The sequence below is a fragment of the Bubalus kerabau genome, chromosome 5 (assembly GCF_029407905.1).
Source record: "Bubalus kerabau isolate K-KA32 ecotype Philippines breed swamp buffalo chromosome 5, PCC_UOA_SB_1v2, whole genome shotgun sequence".
NCBI classification, from domain to species: Eukaryota; Metazoa; Chordata; class Mammalia; order Artiodactyla; family Bovidae; genus Bubalus; species Bubalus kerabau.
This window is the reverse complement of record NC_073628.1, coordinates 28115423-28126917: the sequence shown is the minus strand read 5'-3', so window position 1 is coordinate 28126917 and position 11495 is coordinate 28115423. Positions and strand designations below refer to the sequence as shown.

The following is an 11495-nucleotide window of genomic DNA, read 5'->3' as shown; positions in this document are numbered from 1 at the left end:
TACCACTCTAATGGTAGAAAGCAAAGAGGAATAAAGAGCCTCTTGATGAGGATGAAAGAGGAGAATGAAAAAGCTGGATTAAAACTCAATATTCAAAAACCAAGATCATGGCATCCAGCCCCATCACCTCATGGCAAATAGGTATGGGAAAAGTGGAAACAGTGACAGATTTTACTTTCTTGGGCTCCAAAATCACTGCAGACAGTGACTGCAGCCATGAAATTAAAGGACACTTGCTCTGTGGAAGAAAAGCTATGACAAACCTAGATGGCACATTAGAAAGTAGAGACATCAGTTTGCCAACAAAGGTCTGTTTAGTCAATGCTATGCTTTTTCCAGTAGTCATGTACTGATGTGAGAGTTGGACAATCAAAAAGGCTGAGTGCCAAAGCATTGATTCTTTCAAATTGTGACGCTGGATAAGACTCTTGAGAGTCCCTGGGACTTCAAGGAGATCAAACCAGTCAATCCTAAAGGAAGTCAACCCTGAATATTCACTGGAAGGACTGATGCTGAAGCTCCAATACTCTGGCCACCTGATGTGAATTTCCAACTCATTGGAAAAGTCCCTGATGCTGGGAAAGACTGAGGGCAAGAGGAGAAGGGGGTGACAGAGGATGAGATGGATGGATGGATGACATCACTGACTCAGTGGACATGAGCTTGAGCAAACTCAGAGAGATGGTGAAGGACTGGGGAAGCCTGGTGTGCTTCAGTTCATGGGGTTACAAAGAGTCAGACACGATTTAATGACTGAACAACAAAAATAAAGGAAAATAATCTGAAAAAGAATACACACACACACAACTGGATCATTTTGCTGTAAACATGAAACTAACACAGTATTGTAAATCAACTATACTCCAATAAAAATTAGGGACTTTCCTGGCGGCCCAGTGGTTAAGAATCTGCCTTGCAATGCAGAAGATGCAGGTTTGACCCTTGGTTGGGGAACTAAGATCCCATGTGCCTCGTGCCAACTAAGCCTGCATGCCACAACCAAAGAAGCACACCCACTGCAACTAGAGAGAGGCTGACGGCCACAACCTGCACCCCGTGGTCAGAATTTTTCAACAAATAAATAATATTGAGGCATATAAACACAATGGAGACTTCCCAAGTGAAAGCTCATGGTGTCTAAGCTTTACTTTGAAACACTCCACAGAAATAGTTTCAATTCAGAGTGGGGAGAGGGATACATTTAAAAAAAAAAAAAAAAAAAGGGACATGAGTCGGTTAATGGTTGAAACTGAGTGATGTGGACATGAGAGACAATATTCTACACTCACTGCTTTTATAGAGGCTTGAGAATTTTCCCCCCAAAACTAAAACACAGCTGAGCAAAGGGATCTCAGGAAGGAAACCAAGGATGATGAGCCGGCGCCAAATTCTGATGCCATGGAGAGTTCTTCTTTCAAGATGAGGTCTTCATTGAGTTTGTTATTTGCTGCTCGGTCTGCGTGCTGAAGTGCAGGATTACAGACAAGCCTGAGTGGCTGTGTGGCAGTCTCATTACCACAGGATGGACCCCGATGCTCTTGGCTTGCAGTTTGCAGCATCAGCTTCCGAGAGCATCTCTTTTCCCACTAAGAGTGGTGTGGCTTACCCCCATAGCCAGCCCGAAATGGCAGCTGAAGTCAGAGGTAGAGTGTGTTTAGGTTCATTGAGGAAGACAGGGTCAAGCTTCTGGGTTAACAGGATCCGACAGGAATGCACAGCTGCCAGTCTCTACACACGACCCCAGAGCTCAGGGCCCCTCTTTGCCCGGGGAGGGCAGGGTGGGGGGGGCCGGGAACATGGGGGCTCCACACACTTAAAGGAGAGGAATGACATGTATTGATCTGCGTGTGTGCTGGTTTAATACGTGTAGTCTTTTTACTTAGCTCTGTGTTCCATGAGCCCCGGGACTGTTTCATTTTTTATTCAGCGTAGCCTGGGGTCTAACTCAGTGGAGAAGCGACGTAAATGTTTGCGGAATTGAAATAAAGTTGAATTGAAGACTGACAAAGTGGTCATTAAAATATACCCAAGGATTTAACTTGCCCAGTCCTTCTGTTCAGATTCACTCAGATCCTCTCTCCCTCCCTCTCTCTCCTTCCCCAGGAGGGGTGATTAATAATTCAGCAAACAATAGTGTATTCTGATGGCTCCGAATATAACAATTTAATTGATATTTGTTTCTGCAGCAGTGTAATATCTCATTTTCCCAGGAGGGCAGTTTTCCATTTCTGTTCCAGGTTTCTCCCAACAAAACAGATCAATCCTGGGAATACCTGAAGGCCATTTGTTACGAAAGAAAGAATGTGGGTAGCGGGTTTGAAAAAGACACAGTTCTGTAGCAATCAGGTTTTTAAACACTGACATTTATTTAGGGGTTTGTCAACTCATACATTATTAGGATAAATTCTAATTTATATCAGTATATAATAGGCAAATATATAATACCATAAATTGCATTTGTACACATAAATACAAAATTTGAGGTAGGGCCTCAAGAATAATGACTTCTTAAATGAATAATGCACAGTATATAATATGTACTCTATAAGATATATATATATATGATGCATCATTTATAATGTAATATATTTTCTTCATGTACAGTTAATGAAAAAATATAAGGACCTGATTAGGGAACATATCTTTATTCATAGGTGACAGGACCACATAAGATGCCTGCATTAAGGACAATAGCCAAGTACGCAGTTAAAGAATAAACCTACCCCATGATAGGTCCATATAAAGTGCAAAAAAAAGACCCAAAAAATGAGACACAAAACAGTTCTTAGTCAGTTACTAAGTATCATCCTAACAATAAAATACACCTATAAGGCAAATGGTTACCTGAAGATGTATTTAAGCCCTGGCAAGCAAATCAAGCCACTGCTCCCTCTTGAGGGTGATGAATACCCAATCTGAGAACACTTTCTCTTTGGCTGCAGGCTGCTCAGCGGTGACCAAAGCAGAGACCACAATGCAAAATCACTTGGCCTTTCTGTACAGTTGAAGCAAAATCCAGGAACGATAGCTTTACTTTTGCAAATCCTCAGACCACTTTGCAGAGAAATCACCATTAAGATTTGATCATCCAAACCTGTGCTCCCAGCCTGGAGGTTTCCTACACAATACCCAGGAGGAAACAGAGGTGACACGCATTCGCTGGCCTTGGCCTGTTCTCTCTGCAAGAGGACCTACCACCCAGCCTGCAGAAGTGTGTCACAGACCCAGATCCAGGTAGCAGCAGCAGGATCTTGCCATCACATTTACATGAAGCAATAATTATTGTGCAAGTCTCTGGTGAAAAGAACGATGACCAACGGTAAAGGGAACAAAGAGAAAAGAAAAAAACCTTAGTTTTAGGCATGGGAAAACCATGCTGACAGGTCAAGTTTATCAGAAGCACGAGGCACATAGAGATAACAGAATTAGAACTTAAAGGAAAACTCAACTCCAGTGCAACCTTAGCAAAGACAACCCAAGTCTTATCCATTTCCGGGTCATTGTGTTCAATGTCCTTTTAAAGTGCCGCTCACTGAAATACAAGTTGACTCCATTTCTGACCTATTAAAGACACAGTGGAAATTTCAAAGATGTTGAGGTCATCGAGATTTTGCATTGACCACAGATTTCATGCAATAAATAAATATAAGAGAGAAAGAGAAAAAAGACCAGACTAGACACATTTGTACATGACAAACACACAGCCTTAAGGAGATTAAAAGTTACTAATACACAAGACAAATAAATGCATAAGAAGTCACAACACCAATTGTTAAAGACATACACATATTTTTCTCCTTTAAGGATATTACAGGGTTACTGTTTTTAACATATGGCTTTTTTTTTCTCCGAATGGGTTTCTGGCATTTGTTGGTATTAGGAAACAATTTCACAAGTAGAAAACACCCCACCATTCTGCACAGTGAGCCAACACAAGCCTCTCCTCAGCAACTCAGTTTTTGCCTCCATTTGAAGGGGAACTCTCAAGTGGCGCTTTATGACAATGCTGTTCATTTCATTTTTATTCATTTTCTTCCTTCCTACTGTGCATTTCAGTAGCATGGAAACATCCACCTGATCATATGCATCTCAGCGTCCCAGCCAAGTCCAGGGGAGGTACCGCAGGAGCAGACTGGCCATGAGTGGAGACAACTCAGATACCGAACACGGCTCTGGCAAGGAAAGCCTCGAAAGTTAAACACGACTGTAGAAAGAGACAAAACTAAAATCACAAGGTAACCATTCCCAGGTAAGCTTAGAACCTTCCACCTTCAAGGACACTGTACATGAACTTGGACACGGGTAGGAAAAAAGTTAAAAACACAGATAGACACACACACAAAAACCCAGTTGCTCAGGGAACAGCCCCTGGGTCTTTACTGGACAAATTGTAATGAATTTGTCCTGCCCCAAGTGCAAAACGCACTAGTTAATGAGGCTGTGCCCATTCTCACAATGAATCGAACTTGTGGTGTGTACAAAACAAATCTGGCAGCATCCATGAGTTTACCTCACCCCCTCTTTAATCACAACAGCAATAATTAACAGAAATTGGGTTGGCATCCAGCATCCGACTCAAACTTTAGCCAAGAGGCAAGAGAGGAAAGCCAGAAACCACGCATCCTGACGCAAACCCATCGTTCCCACAGGAGGATGCTAATTGATTTCAGTGATTTTCTTCAATGTTCAAATTGGAAAGGCTGCAGATCCTTTCCAAACCAAAGCTAGTCCTCTCTTCCTCTCCCACCCCGTCGGATACCAAGGGGAGGGGCTAATTTTCGGTACCACCGTGCAGGATCTGCTAGAGCCCTTGGGACTCCTTTTCAATATGGCTTTCTCAAGGAAACCAATGTTAACGCTGGACAGGTCACTATGGAAACACTGAGACGGGAAGGTCACGGCTCAGTTTCCTAAAGCTAAGTCTAAGGGAAGCTTAAGGTTTAGTCTCTGTGATGGAGTCCAAAAAGTTCTAGCTTTGGGAGGTAAGTAAGCAGAAAAAGGGAACAGGAGGAGGAAGAACAAACACGCCTTGAAAACAGAAGCGATGAAAAACCTAGAGTTCGAAACCCATCCCCATTTCCTTTTTTGAAAGTTTCCACAGACTACTCTTCAAAACCTGAAGTTCATATGGCAAATGACAATGATATCTGCCCCAGAAAAGAAAGAGCTCAGTAAGATGAGCTGAGTTTTTTTTTTTCTTTAAGAAATGAAGTTATTTTTTTTTAAAGTATTACTTTAAGGTCTGTTGTTGGGTTTCGTTACTATTGAAAAGGATGAAAATGTCACATCAATATACAAGATTTGAACTGAAAACTTTGCCTGAGACCCTGTAATATGAAGACAAACAAATAAGAAAATGATTGCAATAGTCTCCCCTAAGGAAACAATTTAAAGTTTAGACATTATTACTAGAAGGGGGGAAAAAAAAGACTATACTACACTATACTCACCATCTCTACAGTGATTCATGAGATATTTATAAGGACAGAAAACACCATTACAAGTACACACTACGTGAACACTTATCACATTTTAAAAATGTCATATATGCATGTTCAGGATACAAGAAGATAATAGAGGCTACAGCTTCGCCAATCTCTGTAGACATATGATCCGCTCTCACTAGAGTGTGATTATGAGTACTGTGAATTGGGAACTCCTCAAATGGTATCAGCTAAGTGTAGTCTTAAAATCAATAGCTCTAATTGGCTCACTTGCTACTTACCTAACCTGCATGTATCAGAAACTTCTGTACCTGCAGTGACCTAAAAAGTGCAGTGAGTATTATGGTTGCTTTCTCTTCAACTCTCTACTTATTTGATTCAATGGCTACAATTGGTATTGACTGTGCATGAAAAAGTAAAGAGTAAAAACTGAGATATTATCTGTCTTTAGAGAGTTTGTGTCTGATATATATAACACATAGACAGAACCAGGGCAAGTCTCAGTTTCCCAGAGGCTGAGAGACAAGGTAACTACAGCTCGTAGAAAGACATCTGGAAGAGAAGACATATGGGATGTGACACTGGACCACTGTGCTCGGCATATGGAGAAACCAGAAGGGCACTCTGGTATGAATGTATGATATCGGGCACAAATAATATGAAGCAGAGGTAGAGGAAAGGGCCCAAAGAATTCACAACTATGGTCATTAAAAAGAAAACCAACTGAGGGAATAGAGCCGACTCTTCATGGAGGTTCTCAGCTTGCAGAGAGAAAGCATGTGAGTCCTTGGCATACTTGAGATAGTTGGTCCAAATGATGGAAACAGAGCCCCAGTCATGAATGGAAATGGGAACTTCATCACCTTGGGGGTGTCTGAATCCATCAGCCTCATCTTACTTTCAAACATTTTCTGACCATTGCCAACCCTCCAAAGATATCCTGTCCTGAACTTTGTGGGTCTGAACGAAACCAGGACATGGCTCAGATGAGTCCAAACCAACCGTATGGTTATCCTGCATCAGCCTGACTGGCCCCACTGGTGACAATCACAGGGGATGCTTCTCTACTGACCAACTCATGAACATCTACACGTGACTTCACTGGGAGGCGCTCCCCTCGTGGATTCGAGCCTGTAAGGTAAACCCCACTGGAAGCTGACAGCGTGGACACGGGCAAACCAAGCTCCGTCCAGCTCTTGGCTGCAGCATGCAACACTATGTCCTACTTTTCTAAGTCATCGCTCTCATGCATGGGTATGAACCGAGACGTGGGGAGAAGGAAGACGAAAAATGGGAAAACAGCTGGGGAAAGCATCCGGGAAAGGCAGAGAGGAGAAAGAGAATCAAGTCTGGGCCATCCCATGCCATCAGACTAGCACTGGGTGCCTAGTTCCAAATCCTTCACTGGCAGTTTGAGTCCCAGCGAAGAGGTCCCCAAGGGGTCGATCATGTTCTTGTAACGCTCCCCACGGTGCTGAGCTAAGAAGGGACCCCAGTCCGGCTGCGGTGAGCACACCAACTTCAGCCTCTGCAAAGAAGCCAAAGACACACAGGGTCACAGAAGCAAAGCACCCTTTTCCCCCAGACACCACTCACCCATCCGCAAACTGCATGCGACCACATTTGCCAGAACACCTCCTGGAACCAAGAGGTCCTCAACCAGGAGAAGCAGTTAGGAAGACCAGCCCCATTAATGAACGAGGGAAGGAATGTGTTACAGAGGAAACTTAGTTTAGTTCACCTGAAATTATTTACATCACCCTGCAAGCAATATTACAGTTGCTCAGGGTTTGCTGTGCACAAGATTAATAGAAGATAAAGGACCCAGATTCTAATTATACATTTTTTCCCTCCAAATGGAGAGGATCCACAAGCTGCTCTCTCTACTGCCAAACACAGTCTGCAAAGGACATGTACTCAATTACTTTGTTCTAGTCTCAATAGTGAGTTGTTACATCAAAATAATTGGATTTTGTTTAGCATATTTCCCAAAAGTATATAAATGGCCAGGAAAAAAAAAAACCTCAACCCCAAAGATACACTGCCAAGAGTGAGCAAAGATTTTAATTATCTGTTGACAAAAATATATACTTCTGACTTGGTTCAAAAGTGTGGGTTCTTGCAGGCGAGCTAAAAACAATGGGAATGTCTCTTATCCTTCAACTGACGTTTCAGGGAAAACATAATTTGACCGGAACATTTTCTAGAATAAGGAAAAAGAAGGCAGATTTCTGACTACATTAGAGGGAACAATGATGTGTTTATTACCTATTAAAAAGAAGCTGCTTTTTATAGCTGTTAGTTTAATCTTCCCCTTAATCATCAGTTTGCAGCCTTTGTGTCCCAAATTAACCATAATAAATTTATATTGCCGACTCATCAGTTTAGAGGATTTCAGCCTAAGACAAGAGTAGCAGAGGCTAACGCAGCTTCTGTTCAGAAGGAAGGAGGTTACTGCGTCAGGGAGTGGGCGTCCACCTGAGGCTAGAGCAAGCCATCCTTGGCGGGGAGGGGACTGTGTCAATGCGCCTTAAGGAAACAACAGGCAGAATTTCCTGAGGATGGAACCTGGACCACTGCTTCAGTAAGAAGACTCCTGCATCTCCCTCTGCCAACTCTGCCTCCATCTTTAGTCCAAGAAAAACAAAGGCTACCTCCTCATCGCGTACCCATTCATGTAGCCCATTCACTTACGTGCTCTCTTCCTATCTGCTGTTCCCCTCCCAAACCCGCGTGAGATGCTCCAGGGCTCTCTCTTCCTCAATCTGGCTGACGGAGAGCGAACCCCACGCAGCTGTTCCTCACTACCCGCATCTACACATGTGTTTTTTCACCTTGTTCTCATCCAGTGCCTCTCAGGCTTGAATTCACATCAGAATCACCTAGGGGCTTGTTAAACTATGGCCACCAGACTCCCACATCCCCAAGATTCTGGTTCAATAGAGCAGAGTTGGAGCCTGATTATTTGCATTTCCAGGAAGCTCCCAGGCTTCCCTGGTAGCTCAGATGGTAAAGAATCTGCCTGCAACATAGGAGACCTGAGTTCAATCCCTGGGACGGGAAGATCCGCTGACGAAGGGAATGGCAACCCACTCCAGTAATCTTGCATGGAGAATTCCACGGACAGAGGAGCCTATATACAGTCCATGGGGTCGCAAAGAGTCAGACGTGACTGAGGGACTAACACTTGCACTTTTACTTTCAAGCCCCCAGGTGGTGCTGGTCCCTGGACCACTAATCTGGTCCAAAACAGCAGCCCGCTGGACCTCCAAGACAAGGCAGCACTGATCGCTTCCTAGCACGTCTGAGCACTTGATGTCTTAGGAATAACAAAAGCCTGACCACACTTCACTGGTGGCTCAGCAAGTGGCTGTCCCCTTACCATCCTCTCTGGAGTGAGGTAGGGAGTTTTTTGCTGAGGAATGGGAAATGGGTCCAGCAAGGGACTAAGTAAGATAGGCATCACCTCATACCAGCCGTGCCCTGGACCTTTCATGACATTCTACGGGGATGTTACATTCTGCGGGACACGTTAATTAGCTTGGATCCCTCCTAAGCCTAGTGATTTTAAATGTAAACTGGTAATAGGTGTTTGGAGGGGGAGGTGCCTCCGACAGACAGAAACATCAGGAAAGGGGCGATCTGCTGTGTGGTTAACAACCAAACACTGGGATTTAAACTCTGGGTGAGGGGAAAGGAGGAGGGAGCTCACGGAGGGAGGAGACATCCTGATCACTTATTCTTCGGAGCCGTCACTGCTCTGCGGAAGAACACAGTAACAGCTCGGCCTGCAGATTGGCGGAGCCCCTCCATTCGAGGAATAACACATAATAAAAACAGGTTTAATAGAAACGATAGCAACTGTAACCACTTAATCACCCAGTCTCCCGCTAGAGTAAGTTTACCAAATCTTCTGTTTTTTTTTTGTTGTTTTTTTTTTTTTTTTTTTTTAAGCACAGAGCTCTCAGAGCTTCTCCCCTGGGAGGGAACGGCAGGCGTAGGAGGTGATACAATTACCTCAATAAATCTGCCAGGAGCCAGATGCATTTTTATCACAAACATAATCGGGATCCAGATAACGGAGCAGGCAAGCATGAGCCATCCGAGCACCATGGACCAGTTAGGGTAGCGATAAGAGCCATAGGTCATGGGCTCCCACTGGTAGAAGCTGAAGCAAAGGATAAACTGAGAAGCAAAGAGAAACGCACATGTTACGGTGGGGATGTGAGTATGCCCTCAACAGTCACGTGTCAGACCCTGGCCGTGAGCTGACTGCTTTCATACCTATTATCTCATTTTCCCCCCGTGATGATCCTGTATAGGAAGTATTATTACCACATTTTCCAAACGAAAGAACTGGATTTCAGAGATGAACTGACACGCACTGAGGTGCTGAAGCTGTACTTGCCATCACAAGTACAAAAATTAAAAATTCAGCGATGCATGTGGGTGTCTATACACTCAGAGGGGCTGAGAGGACGAATTTAAAGGATGTACACCAGGGTGACTGAGGGGTGGAGGTGGGAGAGGGGATGGTGGGTGTTTTTAAGAGGCTGTCTCTGCTTTCTATAACTGATAATCAAGCCTGAGTTATAAGGGGGAAATCCACAAGGTTAATGTGAAAAACTAATTGAATCTACTTTGCTTTCCCCTTGAATGGGGAAAGGGCCATCTCCAGGAGCTGCCTCTAAAGCTGGCTAAGTGGTCCTCGAGCAGTGGCTGAGCAGGAAGTTTGGTTCTATAATCAGCGGTGTGACAAAGAGAGGGGTGGCTCCGCCCCCCTCAAATGACATAAGGTGGATGGGCCTTGCCACCAAACGGCGAGCCGGGGATGGGCTAATCTCAGCTCTACCGCTAACTAGCCGAGGGACCCCTGTGTCTCAGACTTCTCTGCTATAAAACAGATCCATTTTACACCGGGTGGACAACGCAGCGGTTTTCTGGAAACAACCGTCTGCTATTTACTCAGGGGACCCCCTCTCCCTTTTTTGTTGTTGGTTTTTTCAAAAAATGTTTGTTTCTTTGGCTGAGCTGGGTCCTAGCTGTGTCTCGTGAGATCTTTAGTTGCAGCAAGTGAACTCTGAGTTGCAGCATATGGGATCTAGTTCCCGGGCCAGGGATCAAACCCCGGCCCCCTTCACTGGGAGCATGGAGTCTTAGCCACTGGACCACCAGGGAAGCACTGCCCCCTTCACTTTTAAGAGAGGTCATGATGCATTTTCAGCACTTGATGCCCCCTCACCACGCACTTTGGCACACAACAGTGATGAGAAACCTCTTAAAACTTGGTTAGAGCAGCTGCAAAGGAACAAAGTAACAGATATGTTGGGAAAAGGAGGCACCAGGAAAGACAGAAGAGGGGTCCTCATGGCTCTGTTGGGGGAGGGGGCACGGCCCTCAGGAAATGGAGTGCTCCCCTGTTTTCAACCCACCTACGGCAGCCTGGCAGCCTCCGCCTAGAACAATGCACCCGCCTACTTCCTCCCTCCTCCTCACCTCTCTTGTTCTATCTTAAGCAGTAAAAGAATTGCCTGAAAATGATTGGGGGGGGGGGGGATTATGTCAGGAAAGATAATACAGGGAAGTGTTCTGGAAAAGTGGGAAGCATTATACAAATGTAAGGCATCTTTATGATTGCAGCAAAGCCTGGGCTGCCGGGGCAAGTGATTATTCCAATGCAACAGTAATTCAATATATGGATTCCAAGCAGCAAGAGCCTGAAGACAATGGTTGAAAATACTGCTCCTATAAGAGATATATCTACTCTAGGCCCCCTTTAGAACATTTGCCCCTAGAGTTATAAGCTTTATTAACAAGTCTGTTGGAAATAGGGCTTAATGTAATTATGGTAAGTTGCTCCATTTCATTTACTATATAAATAGCAATACCTCTGCTTATGTGTGCATAAGTCAGTAACATGTTCTGCCTATGTATACAATAATTGCATGCAGAATATTTATAGCTCTATAAATTCATGAAGGCACATATAAAAATGATCAATTTTATTTCAGGGGTTTTGAAGTCACTGAAACCCATAATCTCAGCTCAGTC

The 11495-nt window shown here is 44.2% G+C and overlaps 1 protein-coding gene across 1 annotated transcript in view; it reads right to left on the bottom strand.

Moving 5' to 3' along the window:
* Positions 1 to 2344: 2344 nt before the first annotated feature.
* The window catches only part of SLC6A5 (solute carrier family 6 member 5), a 56246-nt gene continuing 47095 nt past the window's right edge, over positions 2345 to 11495 (bottom strand). The window contains exons 15-16 of the mRNA XM_055583738.1: positions 9462 to 9629; positions 2345 to 6972 (exon numbers count right to left, since the gene is read on the bottom strand). Of these exons, the coding sequence (XP_055439713.1) occupies positions 6817 to 6972; positions 9462 to 9629 (324 nt within the window). The 3' untranslated portion in view covers positions 2345 to 6816. The remainder of the gene's footprint in view (positions 6973 to 9461; positions 9630 to 11495) is intronic.